The sequence below is a fragment of the Pseudorasbora parva genome, chromosome 24 (genome assembly GCF_024679245.1).
Source record: "Pseudorasbora parva isolate DD20220531a chromosome 24, ASM2467924v1, whole genome shotgun sequence".
Lineage (NCBI taxonomy): Eukaryota > Metazoa > Chordata > Actinopteri > Cypriniformes > Gobionidae > Pseudorasbora > Pseudorasbora parva.
In genome coordinates, this window is record NC_090195.1 from 11,985,610 (window position 1) to 12,004,674 (window position 19,065).

At 37.7% G+C, this 19,065-nt stretch overlaps 1 protein-coding gene across 4 annotated transcripts in view; it reads right to left on the reverse strand.

Annotated features, from left to right (window-relative positions):
• Positions 1-7,138: 7,138 nt before the first annotated feature.
• The window catches only part of sh3kbp1 (SH3-domain kinase binding protein 1), a 61,367-nt gene continuing 49,440 nt past the window's right edge, over positions 7,139-19,065 (reverse strand). For 2 of the 4 annotated variants that reach the window (XM_067435631.1, XM_067435629.1), the window contains 12 exons: positions 17,117-17,192; positions 16,914-17,008; positions 16,545-16,646; positions 16,112-16,163; positions 14,837-14,908; positions 14,357-14,516; positions 12,415-12,488; positions 12,057-12,166; positions 11,256-11,405; positions 9,057-9,259; positions 8,668-8,731; positions 7,139-7,906 (listed from right to left, as the gene is read on the reverse strand). In XM_067435631.1, the coding sequence (XP_067291732.1) occupies positions 7,868-7,906; positions 8,668-8,731; positions 9,057-9,259; positions 11,256-11,405; positions 12,057-12,166; positions 12,415-12,488; positions 14,357-14,516; positions 14,837-14,908; positions 16,112-16,163; positions 16,545-16,646; positions 16,914-17,008; positions 17,117-17,192 (1,197 nt within the window). In that variant the 3' untranslated portion in view covers positions 7,139-7,867. The remainder of the gene's footprint in view (positions 7,907-8,667; positions 8,732-9,056; positions 9,260-11,255; positions 11,406-12,056; positions 12,167-12,414; positions 12,489-14,356; positions 14,517-14,836; positions 14,909-16,111; positions 16,164-16,544; positions 16,647-16,913; positions 17,009-17,116; positions 17,193-19,065) is intronic. The other 2 variants (XM_067435632.1, XM_067435630.1) reach the window with 2 other exon arrangements.

A 19,065-nucleotide genomic window follows, 5' to 3' on the forward strand; every position in this document is an offset into this window, starting at 1 on the left:
TGGCATACAGAGCACCATGCATCCAGGACTTCAGCTCGCCAAACTCGTTATTTTCATTTCATTTCAGAATCGAGAAACTGGAACTAAACAAAATACCTTGCGAGCAACTGAAACTTCACACGCTCAATTATAGCATACACATTCAAAATAATTTGGTCATCTCAAATATATTTAATGCATTCATTTAGGTTATTTTTTATTTATTTTTATTTTTTTACTCATTGGGTCATTTTACTACTGCCACAATATATATGAATAAAATAGATAAATCATGATAAGTGTTCTGTATTTTTTTCCAGAGCTGTGCATTTGTTCTATGTATGTCAAATGATAAATGTAAATTATTTTAAGAGATTTTTTTTACACACATAACGAGGGTCCAGAGCCATTCAGTTTAAGATTTTTTTGTTTGTAATTGTGATTATTATTACAGAAACAACCACTACTAATGATAGTAACTATATACACATTTATTTTAAAATGTGCATTTTTGTTCTTTTAAAGAAAAACTGTAATTTTAACGTATCATCTATTTCATTTGTTTACAGACAAGGATGTCATTTACAGTGGGCATGGAAAGTATTCATACCCCCTTACATTTTTCACTCTTTGTTATATTGCAGCCATTTACTAAAATCATTTCAAATCATTTTTTCTCATTAATGTACACACAGCATGAATGTGTTTTATTGACAGAAAAACAGAACTGCTGACATTTTGGGAGATTTATTACAAAAGAAAAACTAAAATATCACATGGTCCTAAGTATTCATACCCTTTGCTCACTGTAAAAAATAAATACAAATTCAGGTCCCAATTCAAATTTTCTAGTGACTGGTCACATCTAAATCTTTCTGTTGGCCAAATTGAATTTCTGTGAATTGATGCAATTGAATAGACAGAAATTCAATTTGGCCAACTGAAGAATAGATGTGATCAGTCACAAGAAAATTTTCCATTTGGGCCCAGATTTTTTTTTTTTTTTTACAGTGCTGTGACCCTCATATTTAACTCAGGTGCTGTCAATTTCTTCTGATCATCCTTGAGATGGTTCTACACCTTCATTTGGGTCCAGCTGTGTTTGATTATACTGACTGGACTTGTTTAGGAAAGCCACACACCTGTCTATATAAGACCTTACAGCTCACTGCGCATGTCAGAGCAAATGAGAATCATGAGGTCAAAGGAACTGCCTGAAGAGCTCAGAGACAGAATGTGGCAAAGCACAGATCTGCCCAAGGTTACAAAAACATTTCTGCTGCACTTAAGGTTCCTAAGAGCACAGTGGCCTCCATAATCCTTAAATGGAAGACGTTTGGGATGACCAGAACCTTTCCTAGAGCTGGCTGTCCAGGGCAAACTGAGCTATCGGGGGAGAAGAGCCTTGGTGAGAGAGGTAAAGAAGAACCCAAAGATCACCATGGCCATCAAAGTTGCTCTTCTGTCAGCTTGAATCAGTCGGCCCATTCTCCTCTGACCTCTAGCATCAACAAGGCATTTTGACCCACAGGACTGCTGCATACTGGACGTTTTTCCCTTTTCACACCATTCTTTATAAACCCTATGGTTTTGCGGGAAAATCCAGTAACTTAGCAGATTGTGATATATATATATATATATATATATATATATATATATATATATATATATATATATATATATATATATATATATATATATATACACACACACACAGTAAGGAAAATAAGTATTTGAACATCCTGCTATTTTGCAAGTTCTCCCGCTTAGAAATCATGGAGTGGTCTGAAATTGTCATTGTAGGTGCATGTCCACTGTGAGAGACATAATCTAAAAAAAAAAAAATCCTGAAATCACAATGTATGATTTTTTAACTATATTTATTTGTATGATTGTAAGATACAGCTGCAAATAAGTATTTGAACACCTGTCTATCAGCTAGAATTCTGACCCTCAAAGACCTGTTAGTCTGCCTTTAAAATGTCCATCTCCATGGTGAAAAAAGGTCCACTATTGGAGCAATCATTAGAAAATGGAAGAAGATAAACATGACTGTTAATCTCCCTCGGACTGGGGCTCCATGCAAGATCTCACCTCGTGGGGTCTCAATGATCCTAAGAAAGGTGAGAAATCTGCCCAGAACTACACCAGAGGAGCTGGTCAATGAAAAGAGCTGTGACCACCGTTTCCAATGTTACAGTTGGTAATACACTAAGATGTCATGGTTTGAAATCATGCATGGCATGGAAGGTTCCCCTACTTAAACCAGCACATGTCCAGGCCCGTCTATGACCATTTGGATGATCCAGAGGAGTCATGGGAGAAAGTCATATGGTCAGATGAGACCAAAATATAACTTTTTGGTCATAATTCCACTAAACATGTTTGGAGGAAAAAGAATGATGAGTACCATCCCAAGAACATGTGAAGCATAGGGGTGGTAGCATCATGCTTTGGGGGTGTTTTTCTGCACATGGGACAGGGCGACTGCACTGTATTAAGGAGAAGACGACCTGGGCCATGTATTGCGAGATTTTGGGGAACAACATCCTTCCCTCAGTTAGAGCATTGAAGATGGGTCAAGGCTGGGTCTTCCAACATGACAATGACACGAAGCACACACCCAGGATAACCAAGGAGTGGCTCTGTAAGAAGCATATCAAGGTTCTGGCATGGCCTAGCCAGTCACCAGACCTAAACCCAATAGAGAATCTTTGGAGGGAACCCAAACTCAGTGTTTCTCAGTGACAGGCCAGAAACCTGACTGATCTAGTATTGATCTAGTAAACCTGACTTGCAGCTGTATCTTACAAATAAATAGTTAAAAAATCATACATTGTGATTTCAGGATTTTTTTTTTTAGATTTTGTCTCTCACAGTGGACATGCACCTATGATTTCAGACCCCGCCATGATTTCTAAGTGGGAGAACTTGCAAAATACGCTCTCAGAAAAAAAGGTACAGTGCTGTCACTGGGGCAGCACCCCTAAATGGTACATATCAGTACCTTAAAAGGTACATATCAGTACTTTAAGAGTGCGTATTAGTACCTTAAAGGTGCATAGTAGTACCTTTTTGGTTTACCACCCCAGTGACAGCAATGTACCTTTTTTTGACAGTTTAGCAGGGTGTTCAAATAGAATGCTAAAATCAATGATTCCATGTATCTGAACAAGGCTTCTAAGACCACAATATTAAAGATCCAGCTGTAATTTTACCGATGGTCATGGGATACTTTTTTATCCCTTTTTGTACCAAACGGGTGGGTTTTCTGCCAAAAAGCTCTTTTATTTAGTTGTATCTGATTAGAATCCAGTCCCTTTTGAAGTTCCATTTGTGTCTGACCTCTGAAATATGCTGGAGTTTCTGGATGAGCAAGGAGGATTTTTCTTGAAGCCCTCCCAAACAACATGTGGTTATTATAGGGGTTGTTAGAGTTTTTTTTAAGGCTTTCTGAGCCCAAAACACGACTAATCTCTGCGATTCTCCATCTGTGATCCTCGTAGAGTCTTTGTCCACTTGAACTGTCCTCCTCACAGTGTTAAGACAATATAGACATTTATCCTTTTTCAGGCAGATTCGGAACATCTTTAGTTGACTGGAGCTTATTAATTTTTGCCCTGATGGTGGAAATGGGAATTGTCAATGCTTTAGCTATTTTCCTTCAGCCACTTTCTATTTTGTGAAGCTCAACAATCTTTTGCTGCACATCAGAGCTATATTCTTTGGCTTTACTCATTGAGATTAATGAAAAGGGAATTTGGCCTTTGGGATTCCTCATATTTTTTCTTCTGTGGACCAAGACGACATAGCTGGACAATTTCATGTTCCTAGTCACCTTGGTGTGCTAAAAATATAAATATTAATGCAATACACTTCAGAGATATTTTATTTATAAATCATTCCAGGGGATCCAGTAATTATGGCTAGTGTGTTCTGGAGAAAAAACATTTGTTTCATAATGTGTTTTTCCCCCGACTTTCCATTCTTTTACTTCAATGAAAAGTTAGGATTTTGTGATTTTTAAAAAAATGATAGATCAAAATGATAAACAATGCAGATGTATTTTTACAGCCATTTTTAAACTCATATTTACCATGGGTGCCAATAATTCTGACCTAGAGTGTACACACAAACACATACATTTGTTTTTGTGACATGTGGAGACATTCTATTGGCGTAATGGTTTTTATACTGTACAAACTGTATTTTCTATCCCCTTACACTGCCCCTACCCCTAAACCTATACCCATCACAGGAAACATTCTGCATTTTTACTTTCTCAAAAAAACTCATCCTGTATGATTTATACGCATTTTGAAAAGTGGGGACATGGCCAATGTCCTCAAATTTCACCCTCTCCTTGTAATACCTATGTCATACCCATGTCATTATACACACACACACACACACACACACACACACACACACACACACACACACACACACACACACACACACACACACGCACAAAGGGTTATTTCTTCAGAAACTGTCAACATACTGGCATCATTGACTGAAACAAGTTGAAAAACTGGGTTGTGGTGAAATGCTAAAGTACTACATGTAGTAGTTCCTCATACAAACTTTAAAGTCAAAGTCAAAAGTCATACAAATAATCTTGGATTGGTTTTATTTCCTCAACTTAAATTTACTAAACATATAAAGAAAATCTCTAAAATAATACAAAGCAATCTTAACTGTTTTAAATGAACACACATGCATGCTATGATTTTTTCACATATTTCATACTGCATGACAGTTTGGGCCAAGCAGCTCCGTCTGCAACAAAAAACATTGGTTCACTACATAATCAAGCAAGTCTAGATAAAAAGCCAATCCGCCATCATCATCATGTCCTTGGGAAATATAATTCACTGAGCTTTGAAAGCTTTAGCGATTTGTGTTTTTTAAAATAAATGTTCAAATGTATTCACAATTTAGCACCTGAGCCATTTAGCAAATGCATTCAAATACACAACAGCAAAGGAGTTACTAAGTACTTCAAACTACAAAATACCATACTGCAGGACAAGCTTCGTTCAGACAGCCTTTCTGTCGAGAGTGGATTTAGAAAAGCCCAACCAGAGACAGGAGTTGAGAATTAGCACTCTAAATTCAGGTCTCCAGTTTACAGATCAGTGACAGATCACATCTAAAATGTTCAGTTGGCCGAGTTTAATTTCTGTGAATTAAATAGCATCAATTCACAGAATTTCTATTCGGCCAACTGAAAAATGTAGATGTGATCAGTCAGTTTTTTTATTTGTTTTTTTACAGTGCTCTGCTTCATTTGCAGTATTTGTATTGTAGCTATGTACAAAAAATTAGAAGTATTAAAGAAATATAATGCAGAGAGTGCATTATATCAAATGATTTTCAGTTTTCAAACGGATCACCCAAACATCATTTACATACTGGATTCTTCAACATTTCTGAGGTGGGCTCCCATCTCCTGGTTTTACCTGATCAGAGCACTGTATGCGGATCATTAGTGATGTGACCGTCCTTAGAGACACAGTCATCTGCAGGCCTCACTGACCAGCAACCAGGAGACCTGATCCTCAATTACTAGATCAAATACCATAAAGAGCAGCAGATGCCTATGGAATGATATCAGTGAGTGTCTTAAATGTGAGTGTCCAGCTGCAGTCAATGTGTGCTTCTGAGGGCCAACTGAATGTTTGTGTGTCTCTGACCTGCTTGATGTGTGTGATCTTAATCTGTTTCGGAGCTGAACTTAAAATTACCTTCATCTCATAAAACATCTCACATATAGATGACCTTTGAAATGTTACGTAACAGTAAGCCCTATCCGAAAAGATTTACAAGACACAGATCAGCTGTTTGATGCTCGGATGGAGACTTCGGACTTATTCTGGAATTGGAAATTAACTTTCTAGTTATATTTTCTATGAAATCTTATTTTTGAATGGGTCAATAAAGATGACAAAGACGAGGAAAAAACTTTAGTAAAACAAAATAGTTATAAAATCTAGTTAAAATACATAGATTTTATTTTTAGAAATGTATTCTAATACATTTTTTTTTTAGAAAAATACATACATATAGATACATCGATCAGGCATAACATTGTGACCTTCCTAATATTGTGTAGGTCCCACTTTTACTGCCCAAACAGCCCTGACCCGTCATGGCATGGACTCCACTAGACCCCAGAAGGTGTGCTGTGGTATCTGGCACCAAGATATTAGCAGCAGATCCTTTAAGTCCTGTAAGTTGTGAGGGGGTGCCTCCATGGATCAGACTTGTTTGTTCAGCACATCCCACAGATTGATATCTAGAGAATTTGAAGGTCAAGTCAACACCTCAAACTCAAGGTTGTGCTCTGAAACCTTTCCTTAGCCACTTTTGCTTTGTGACAGGGCACATTATCCTGCTGAAAGAGCCACAGCCACTAGGGAATTCCACTAGGGAGTTTCCGTGAAAGGGTGTACATGGTCTGCAACAATGCTTAGGGAGGTGGTACGTGTCAAAGTAACATCCACATCGATTGCAGGACCCACTATTTCCCAGCAGAACATTGCATGTTGGTGCTTTCAGTGGTGGACAGGGGTCAGCATGGGCACACTGACTAGTCTGCAGCTATGCAGCCTCATACACAGGTGTGTTCTGACACCTTTCTATCAGAATCAGCATTAACTTCTTGAGCAATTTGAGCTACAGTAGCTCGTCTGTTTGATCGGACCACGGGCCAGCTTTTGCTCCCGACATGCATTCTACGTGCATCCTCCCATGACTCTGTCACCGGAACACCACTGTCCCTTTCTTGGAGCACTTTTGATGGATACTGACCACTGCGTGCGCCCTACACACGCACACACTCACGCGAAAAACGACTTGTTAAAAAATTGTTTAATATATATTAATCAAATATGTCAGACCTTATTTAAACTCCTTTATTTTTAATTTTATTTTAAATTAGACCATTTATTTATTATTTATTACAATATATTTGACATATTACTTCAAGCCCCACATTTAAAATTTGTCTCATGGTCTATATGATTAGCAATTTTATATATGAATTATACATTTTGAATAAATCCAGGAAATAAGATTCAACGTACTTGAGACTCTGGTGCACCACCTAGAGGACAACGATTGTATATAATAAACAAAGAAACAGAAAAACACATTTTTACACATCTTTTTTTTTAATAAAATCTGCACACATAATTGTATTTAGTACATTAAAATATAAAAGTATATATAGAAGATTTCAAAGAAATAACAGAGTCAAGAAAACAAACCGTGAGTTTTCTCATTGTCATCACCAACGTAAAAGAAATAGGAAAGACAGAAGAGTTTGGAACGCTCCAAATAAACAAGGCCTCAATGTGGGGTTGCTGCATGTGAAAACTGCAAGGGGTGTGAAATTAAACGCACCTTTGCATATAAAGAAAATAACAAGGCCTCCAAGTTAAAAGAAAAGAACTTAAGGTGAAGAGTATTTAAGTAAAACGCACTGCTTTCTCCTTCATTTGACTAGCGTTCAGAGGCAGTACCAGAGAGGGTGATGGGGTAACTGTGTCACAGTTGTGCAAGAGACCAGCAAATCCCCATGGCAACCGTTATCACCTGTTTCCAGGTGTGGGTCATCGGCACCCTTTAATCACATGACCCACAGTAAGGCCACACCCGGGCAACGGGTCTGTGAGTCAGCACCCAGTCTGAGCATAACACGCAAAAAAAGCTTCTTAAACAACGAAAGCAGAAAGACTACAGGTGATTTGGGGGGTAAACAGTTGTTTTCTGTAAGCAATTGTTCTGATACATTGTTGTTCTTTTTGGCACAATCTATACTTGGGCTGTGGTGTGGAACCTCAGCTAGATCCTTCATCTGATACATCCAGCATGCTTGAGTTCATTTAGACAGGGATTTCTTGATCTGCTCCACTTCCATCTAAAACACAGCATAAAACAAAGAGGTGTCAGTTAAACACAGCCATGGAAAACAAACAATTCTTCACATATTAAGATTTCATATTATTTAATGTTTTAAAAAGAAGTCTTCTATGCTCACCAAATTTATTTGATCAAAAAATACAATAAAAAACAGTAATATTACAATTCAAAATAACAATTTTCTATTTAAAAAGTAATTTATTCCAGTGATGGCAAACAGGCAAAGTTGAATTTTCAGTCTTCAGTGTCACATGATCCTTCAGAAATCATTCTAATATGCGATTTGCAGCATGTTAGTCAGTGGATAGAGTGGTGCAGAACCCAAATTTCCCTGACTTTTTATAATGGGGTTTTTCCATTTATGAGTAAAATAAATGATGACTATACTTTGACGTTTTGTTCTACAGTTAAATTACACACAGAAAGTGCAAATTTTGATGCGGTTATGTTTATTTTTTTAAACGTATGTTATCAAAGTAACTAGATAAGATAGTTTTGTACAGGTTATGTTAACCAAAGGCTTTATTATACTCATACATTTAAAAACCCATAAGAAAATCTCGAAGAAACCACTGACGAAGTCTTCTGGGTTCTGACGTCATACCCGCACCACACTATATCAGCTAATATCAGTTCATTGATTACTTTAAAATTAAATATAAATATTAAATGAACAAAATGTATACATTAATAATTATATTCATTATAGGCTGGTTAATATAGTTGTAATGTGTTGCAGCTGATCTAATATCCCCTCACCTGCAGTGAAATACGAATCCTCTTCTCCTCGTCCAGTTCACTCACCAACTGCTTGATTTCTTGTCTGACAAAATAAGTTTGGGAATTACATACATTTCACATCCTTCAGACATCAATAAACTTATTCATCCCAAATCTACTTCCATCCATTTATTATTCATTTCCTTCCCTTTATATTTCCTTCCCCTATTTCACCAATACCAGGGTCCTGGAGGGCCACTGCAAAGTTTAGCTCCAACTTGCCTGCTTGGAATTTTCTAGTATGCCTATTAAGACTTTGATTAGCAAATTCAGGTGTGTTTGACTGGGTTTGGGGGTAAACTCTACTGGACAGTGGCCCGCCAAGAGCAGGATTGGACACCCCTGACCCCCATCCTGTTGGTTCATACTTGTGCTGGCTCTTCATGAGCTCCACAGTTCCTTTCAGGTCTCGTAATTGTGCTTTGAGCTCCTCCAGTGTGACGGCACCATGTTCGTTCTTCCCTCTGGCATCAACTGAAGGGGAATGGGGCCGCAGACCAGCAGCCCCACTAGACCCAGAAGAGGATGGTGGGGCACTTGGCTTGGGGGGTAAAGATGATTTCTCAGGACCCTGTGGAAAACCCCCATGAGATATCAGAACAAGAGTGTATCAACAATCACTCTCAGACGTTTGTCTTCCATTTCGGGCCTCAGTCTCTGTGTGCGTGTGTGTATAATGGCACATGAAAGTATTTGGACACTTGAAGGGATAGTTTACCCCAAAATTTAAATTCTATCATTATTTACTCACCTTCATGTCAGCATAACTATTTTTCGTCTGAGAAGATATTTTAAAGTGTTTTCATCCATACAGTGAAAGTCAATGGGGTCCAAAATAACAAATAGAGTGCTGCAGGGACAACGTATTTTAGGAAGTGAGAACCTAGAAGATGGTTCTGTCTCCAAACTGCTTGCACCATGCCACTGTTCATAATTGTTCTCTTGCAAACTATTCTAACTCAAACTTTTTTGTATAAAGACCGAAAGTGTTGTTGGAAGCTTACCCAAAAATGAAAATTCTGTCATTAATTCATGTCATTAACCCTAATGTCATTCGACACCTGTAAGACCTCCGTTCAACTTCGGAACACAAATGAAGATATTTTTGTTGAAATCCGATGGCTCAGAAAGGCCTTCATTGACACCAATGTCATTTCCTCTCTCAAGACCCAAATAAGGCACTAAAGACGTCGTTACAAAGCCCATCTCACCACAGTGGATCTACAATAATTTTATGAAGTGACGAGAATTGTTTTTGTGCGCAAAAAAACGAAATAACGACTTATATAGTAATGGGCCGATTTCAAAACAAAGATTCGAATGGTTATGAATCAGCGTATCGATTCAGGATTCGGATCGCCAATGTCACATGATTTCAGCAGTTTGACAGTTTGACGTGCAATCTGAATACTGAATCGATACGCTGATTCATAACCATTCGAATCTTTGTTTTGAAATCGGCCCATCACTATATAAGTCGTTATTTCAGGGTTTTTTGCGCACAAAAACTATTCTCGTCACTTCATAAAATTATTGTAGAATCACTGTAGTGAGATGGGATTTGTAACAACGTCTTTATTGCCTTTTATGGGTCTTCAGGGTGGGCCTTTTATAGGGCGATCCGAATCTTGAGTCAATACGCTGATTCATAACCATTCGAATCTTTCTTTTGGAATCGGCCCATCAATATATAAGTCGTTATTTAGTTTTATTTTTTTGCACATAAAAACTATTCTCGTCACTTCATAAAATGATTGTAGAGCTGTAGTGAGATGGGCTTTGTAACGACGTCTTTAGTGCCTTTTATGAGTCTTGAGAGAGGAAATTGCATTGGTGTCAATGAAGGCCTTTCTGAGTCATCAGATTTCAACAAAAATATCTTCATTTGTGTTCTGAAGATAAACGAAGGTGTTATGGGTGTCGAACGACATTAGGGTAAGTAATTATTGACAGAATTTTTGGGTGAACTAACCCTTTAATGGTGCTGAATTCATGTGACTAGAGGATAGTTCGTTAATAGCTTATGTTTTGCTTTTGACTTCTTCCGATTGCATTTAGGCTTCCAAGATTAGGCTATCATTGAAAATGGAAGATTATCATGATGAACAAAATGTGAAAGAATCATACGCTTTTTCATGGTCACAAAGCTTATTTTCAGCAATAATACAAATGCCAATGAAAAAATACTATTGGGTTTTTGTCGAACCAGAGTGTTTTCATCACTGCACCGTTCTGTTGGACCCCACTGACTTTCATTCTTTGGACAAAAAATAGGCGCTCTCTTTCCACAGAAGAAAGAAAGTCATACAGGTTTGCAAGAATTTTAATTTTGGAGGAACTAACCCTTTAAGGCACACTTAAAATGTAAGAATGCCATTATATAACATATGAAATGTTAAAGTAATCATTTAAAAGTGTGACTTAAGTATCCAAAAGTAATGCTTTTATGTGTCTGTACATAAAAAATGCTTGACAAGGGCGCTCCCTTGTGGTAGGACAGGGATGTGCATGCAAAAGGAGCGGTGGGTGTAAAGGGGCGGGGTGACTGGGAGGGGGGAGGGGCTTACTGTTATGATTGGCACTGCCTTGGGCATCTTCTTGGAGTTGTCAAGAGTTTTGGGAGTGAATGAGTCCTGCTCTTCCTTTCCCATCTCCTTGTCTCTCCTCTCCTCCTCTGGAGATGGGGAGTCCAGGAGGTCAGGACTAGAGAGAGAGGACTAGGAAATAGAGAGAGATCTAAGTGACCAGATAACCCATAGACAGGCGGAGAAGGGTAAGCTCATGTGACGTTCACACATACCAAATGGCACAATCATATCTGACTAATTAACACAGAACACTTGAAAGGTCATAAATATATGACACTTTGTCAGTTGATTGCATCATATAGGTGTGAAAAAAATCAAATGTGACTGACTTGACACTCTAAAATCATAAAAAACATTAATACTGGAAATAAAATAAACATTAACTGAAATAAATATTTAAAAACATTTTATTTCAGCTAGGTGTACAAAATTGAATGTCTAATGTCAATGTCAATTTGATGTAGAATACTGATGACAGCTGACATTAGTATTTTGTTCGTTTTTCAACGTCTTCAAAATGTAAACGTCTAATTCCAACATCAAACTGACATCAAACACCAACATTTACTCGTGAGGCATGGTAACCAAAAGTCAACGTCTGATAAACATCATAATGCTAATATTGACACAAAGTTAAAGTATAACATCTTAACACTTTGATAGATTTAAACTCCAATTTAGGCAACCAAAATTCAACAGTGGTCCAATTTTGGAGGCTGACAAAAAGCCAATGTTTGATTTGGATGTCAACACAATTATCATTTTCAAATACACACTCACAGACGTGAAGATCTGCGATCGTGGACGACGGTCTGTCACACGGGGTCGTGACACGGTTGGGTGGTTCAGCTTTTCTGTGGATAAGACGACGGAGTCGAAGTCTTCTACTTCTTGAGCCGAGTATCACACGAATACAAACATAAACACACAGGACCACATATATATAACGTGCATATGCATCACAACCACAGGAAAAAAACACGCCAGACCATAATAATCACATATCTCCAGAATGGAAATGAATGAAGTGAGATGGACAGAGAGCTATTGTAATCTTATTATATATGGATTATTATAAGACTTATTAGTAATGACAGAGTTATTCTGGATTGAATGGCAGCTCTGGACAGGGACTCACCGATATCTAGGGCTTTGTCTGCAGAGCCCCGGTCAGCTGCCACACCACTGCTGTCAGACTTCGGACTGTCACACCTGTACGAAAGATATTTAAACCAGAATGAGCTTTAGTAAAACACAAATATAGCACAAATCTTCTTGGAAATGACAAATGGAGTAATAATGTGATAAGAGATGGAGAGGATTTCCAATACGTAGCATTGGAAGAATGATTCATTCTAGTGAACTGGGTAATTTGGATGGTTATATACATTCAAAAACAAAATTACTCACTGATTCACTGCCAGAAGTCATTTGAATGGTTCTAAATCAATCCATTAAAAAAAGAAACGAGTTACTGATTCATTGGAATCACCGCACAAAGAAATGTGGATGGTTCTAAACCAATCCATTCTAAAATGAAATGACTCACTGATTCATTGGAATCACTGCATAAAAGTCATTTGGATGGTTCTAAATCAATCCATTCAAAAATAAAACGAATCTTTGAGACTCAGTTATGTAAAATATGGTGATAATGAATTAATTCTAAATCAATTCATTTTAATTGTATTAATTATTTAGTGTACATGTCTGTTAAAAGTTTAATGTTATCTGCTATGTTTAATTGTGACAGTAATTGAGTTCCATTTTATGCCAAATAAATAGTGTTCTGAGTGTAAAAAATGATATAGTTATCTTATACTCTGATCATCTGATACTCAAATAAGTTATGATGCATCATGGTTTATTTAATCATATCTTATGTATGATGATGTAATCATACTATGATGAGGTAATTGTGCTATCTCACTGCTAGACTATAATTGCCAAAAGTTTTGGGACATCCCATTCTTAATCCATAGGGTTTAATATGGAATTGGCCCACCCGTTGTAGCTATAACAGCTTCAACTTTTCTGGGAAAGGCTTTCCACAAGGTTTAGAAGTGTGTTTATGGGAATTTTTGACCATTCTTCTAGAAGCGCATTTGTGAGGTCAGGCACTGATGTTGGATAAGAAGATCTGTCTTGAAGTCTCTGCTCTAATTTGTGTTCTATTGGGTTGGACTCAGTGCAGGTCAGTCAAGTTCTTCCACACCAAACTAGCTCATCCATGTCTTCATGGACCTTGTTTTGTGCCCTGGTGCGCAGTCATTTTGGAACAGGAAGGGGCCATCCCCAATGTTGGGAGCATGAAATTGTCCAAAAAGTCTTGATATGCTGAAGCATTAAGAGTTCCATACACTGGAACTAAGGGGCCAAGGCCAACCCAGGAAAAACAACCCGACACCATAATGCCTCCTCCACCAAACTTTACACTTGGCACAATTCAGTCAGGCAAGTACCGTTCTCCTTGCAACCACCAAACTCAGACTCGTCCATCAGATTGCCAGACAGAGAACCATGATTCGTCACTCCAGAGAACATGTCTCCACTGCATGAGCACGTATCTGTTAAAGGTTTCAGAATGCATATACCCTGCTCTGTGATTTTATGTAGCCTACCACTTTGTGGCTGAGTTGCTGTTGTTCCCAATTGCTTCCACCTTGTTATAATAGTTTACTAATAGGTTACCGTGCAATATTTAGTAGTGAGGAAATTTCCCGAATGGATTGGTGCCAACCTATCACGGTACCACGCAACAATTCACTTAGCTCCTGAGAGCGACCCATTTTTTCACAAATGTTTGTAAAAGCAGTCTGCATGTGTATATGCTTGATCTTTGGCCATGGAAGGGATTGGAACACCTGAATTGTTTTGGAGTGTTGTCCCCTTTTGGCAATATAGTGAATCTCAATTATCCTGCTATTATTAGACACTTTCATAAATTACTTAATTCAGCATTAACAAAGATCATTTTTACAGTTGTCATATAATGGGCTAAGAATCTTGGTAGGGTAATGTGTTCTGTAATCTAGTATGTGTTGGTGATAATGGTACGTGTGTTTCTGTGTGAAACTGACGGTATATTGGGTACAGCTGGTCTCTCTGGTCTGTCTGGGCGTTTGGGTGGCAGGGATGACTGTCGATTCGACGAGCTGTTGTTCTTCGGGGGAAGAGGCTTCTTTGGGAGGACAACTGGGAGGGACGGCTTTGGAATCTCACCCAACTTCGACTCTTCACCTACATGTAATTACCATCATCATCATCATCATCATCATCATCATCATTGACATCATCATCATTACAAAAGGGTATAAAATTACATTCTAGGATGTTTACAGGAAACTAAAAAAGGGGTTGTCAAAGCAGAGAAAAAACGATATTCCAACATCGGTTTACTTAAAAAAAAGTCTTTGAAAATTCAAGCACTAAGTCAATCTAAACCTTTTAGAGAAAGGCAGCACCGCCCGCAAAGCAGCAAGTTTCACAGTAAAATGCCAAAATAACTTAGAATTAGAGGTGACCAAAGCAAATTAAAACAGTTTTGAGACGTTACCTACCTTTTTCCTCAGCTCTGTGTGGGAGAGATTCGGGCCGTTCTGGTGGAACCTTTCTTGCCTCTGTCTTTTTGTCTGGGGATCAATAGACACAATATGACGGTTCAACAGGGCACAGCTGACTCATTGGAAACATGCACACACTGAACATCTGCGATTCAAAATTACCCCCAAAAAATTGGAAAAAAATGTTTTTGGGGGGAATGAAAAAAAGAAAAGAAATGTGACTATGTAAAATGTGGAAATGTTTAGTTCACTAATCAAATAAACATATGTGACTGATCATGTGGCTTTTTTTAACAGACAGTCAGATGTTCTTGCTTTTAATTAAGGGAAAAGATGTTCTTTGCATCATTCTCAAATCATGAAGGAGAATATGATCATCAGGTTTTACACAAACCTGTGGAGTTCATGCAGCTCGAGTGCTGCTGTCACTGAAGCACAAAGCACATAAAAAGCAAAGGGGTAAAGTCAAGAGTATTGCATTATGGGATATCTGTATCCCACAATGCAATACTTATTGACTTAACCATCCATTTCCAGTGTGATAAATGTCAGCAAGAAGGATTTAATAATTGATTTCTGTCACAAAAATAACCGTGGTATATAAATACTTGGTATATAATAAAGTCTTTTTTACTTGTATTGTTTTGCTGATAATATAATTTGTGATGGAAAAAAGTATTTTTATTAGCGGTCTCAGACTTTTGCAATTTAATTGCAAGCAAATCATTGAAATTACATGAACACTCAATTTTAACAATACTGATTGATACAAATTGGTTGACAATGCAAAGATGGTCAAATATCTGTCTACCACTTTTCCATATACTACTGCAGTGTTGGAAATATAACTACTGAGTAATCTCTGTGTTCCCTCTTTGTCTTTCACTCCTATTTCCTGTTTCAAAACCTCTGAATAGAAGCTTTAAAGAACCCTTGATTATTTATATTCCAAGCAAAGAGTAATCTTATTCCACCAACATACTGTATATCCATAAACAAGTAAACAATATTATGACAGAGAACAGATTCCAAAGATCAATAAATAGACAGGTAAAATACAATATATATTTTTTTTATAGTGACAGAAATAAATAATTATTTAATCCTTCTTGCTAACATTTGTTATACTGGAAATGGAAAAGGGTCAAGTCGAGAGAATTGCATTGTGGGATACAGTACCCCATGTAGGGTAATTTGCCTGTATACTACACATTTTGACATCTGCAGAAAAGAAAATGCAGAAAGAAAAGGAAAGGAGGTTCTTTTGTTTACCTGTGATCTGTTTAGTGGTTGGTGCTGCAGGAGGAGGTGGTTTCTTAGGTCTCTGTAAGCACACACACAGTTAAAACACACAGTACACCTATTAAAACACACACATGCGCTCATTAACACACTGATCGCCCTTTAAAACTAAAACGCATACATTAACCCTACACATTTGTCCTATTAAAAACACAATCCCTTAAGGCCAAACAGCAAACATCAAAGGACATGCTGCTTAATCAGGCAAAGGGTAAGGAGGGAGGCAAAAGTACAGGGCAGAGGGGAGCGCGTTTGTGTGTGCGTGTGTGTGTGTGTGTGTGTGTGTGTTTATTTCACCACAGCTCTCCTTTCGCTCAGAGACTGAGGCCTGCTGTCATACAGGACGGGAGCTCTCCTTTGGAAACAGCTGAAGTGTGTCAGAGAGACTAAAATAAGATCTCACCTCTTTTTCTACCTCAGGAATGAATAACTTCACAAAGTTGTCTGGAAACACTCCCTGTTTGCCGTTCAGCTCTCCAAGCCACCAACCAGCATCTGCACACTCCTACACACAACATCAAGCAAAGAAACCACACATTTAAGAAGGCTATCTGTGTTTTAACCAAGACACACATGATGTCAGCAACAATTTGTCCATATTTGATGTATAATATACTGAGATATATAGGTATCTGGAGAGGAATTATAAACCTATGAGATTTCACAGTGGGTGTGACCATTAAACATGAATAACTAATACAATTGAATGTATATGTAAGCTAATTGTATTGGTTTTAGAACAAATTTGAGTTGTAATCATCACAATACTTACCTTATTGATAATCGTAACAATATCTCCTTCTTTGATTGAGAGCTCATCTTCGTTCTGACCTTCATACGGGAAAATTACCTTGCAAAACTCCTTTGCTGTAATTAAACATTTCAAAGCCATGTCAAGATAGAATTGTCTTATTTGCATAGAATAATCTAGTCATTTAAATAAACCACAGTACAGGTGCGATCTAAACCTGTTACCTTTGGCCTTGTTGTCAGGCTCCGCCTTCATTGTTTCCTGAGCAACAGCTGGAGCGACTTTCTTCACCATCTGAAGCTGAGGAGAATCAAATACTATATTGAACATGACATTCAAAAGTTTCTCAGAAAGATAAAATAAAATGCCAAAATATTTATTATGAGTTAAAAAGCTTAAATTTTGAGGTATTACTATAACAACAGTTTTCTATTTTAATATATTTTAAAATGTCATTTATTCCTGTGACAAACAAAGCAGCCATTACTCCAGTCGTCACATGATCTTTCAGAAATCATTCTAATATGCTGATTTGGTGCTAAATAAATATAAAAATTATCAATGTTGAAAATAGTTAATCTTTTTGTGGAAAATATGATGTTTTTTCAGGATGAATGGAAAGTAAAAAAAACCCTGCAATTATTTCAAATATAAATATTTCTAACATTCTAAATGTCTGTTATTTTTAGATTATACATTTATATTATATTTTATACATCTTTATGTATAATATATTTATGTTAGATATTTTATATTCATAAAAATGTATACATTCTAGGGTTGTCAAATGATTATTCGTGATTAATCGCATCCAAAATACGTTTGTTTACATTTATTTGTATTAAATATACGTATGTTACGTATATTAGAATACCCACACACACACATACAAAATATATATATATATTTAAAAAATATTTAAAAAAAGCATGGCTGTAAACGAGGGCAACTATAAACACTGACGAGGGGGCCGCTGTGTCCACCAACAGTCTCACAAAAAATTCTGCATTTATTTCAAACAACAATTTTCAGTATTACTTAAATAATAAGTTCACTAATAAGTTAAACTATTGTGTGGTTGGGAGGCCATAAGGAAGTTGTCAGAGGCCCAGTGAACTCAAACACGTCTGAGTAGCATACTGTCCATTTTATTCTGTTTATCTGGCCACTTTCCCACAGTGGAGCCACAATCCTTCCACAAACATGGCAGGGAATCAATCCAACCTGACATACAACAAGCTCTTTAACATCCCGTGCTCCCAATGTGGGAGCACACACACATTTGCTGTATTCACTCAAAAACTTGCCCACTCTTCCTGCTTTTCCTTCTCTTCCTTTTCCTCTCATTTAGAGCAGTCATGATGGAGTCGGACTAACAAGCGCCATGTGGCACCCAAATGTTTAAACGACATAATAGGAACATCATTACAGCATCTGGCTGCATTGCTCTTCTCAAAGGCCTCATGTCATCTCTGCGAAGAACCTACAGTGACTTCCACCCCCGGACACCCATTGTGCATTGTCTCGAAGACCAAATCACCGCCACATGAAATGAAACACATCTCGGCTGTCGTATTTAACAGCTCTCTTCTAGCGAGGAAGCCACAGTTTTAGCATCATTAACACACTGGAGAAAGACAGACAGATAAAGAAAGGGTTGCAGAGAAAAATAGGTCATTTCATATTTACCTTAGTCTTTACTCAAAATGACAAAACAATCCTTCAGAAAAACCCAGTGTGGATACCTAGCACTGTGCGCAAGCCCTATCTGCAACAGGAACCTCCAACAAGCTTTCAGTCTAACCGCGGTTTACTCCCCCCCTGAGTCATGACAGTCTCTTACAGACTTACAAGCCCGACTTCTGCATTAAAACAGCCCTAAAGTCAGGAAACCACTCAGAGAGAGAGAGAGAGAGAGAGAGAGAGAGAGAGAGAGAGAGAGAGAGAGAGAGAGAGAGAGAGAGAGAGAGAGGAAGCGAGGAGGAGAGGGGTGGATATGGAAAGAGAGCCATGTCAGGGTGTGGTAAATTTGTATGTGGGTAAACCTTCATCTTATAAACGGCACAGCATTTTCATATGGCAATAATCACTTGCCTTGCAAAGTAGAAAATTGTCTCTGTTTGTGACAGGTGGAAGAGTTAAGCACTGGAATATGTAATAATAGTTCTGGAGA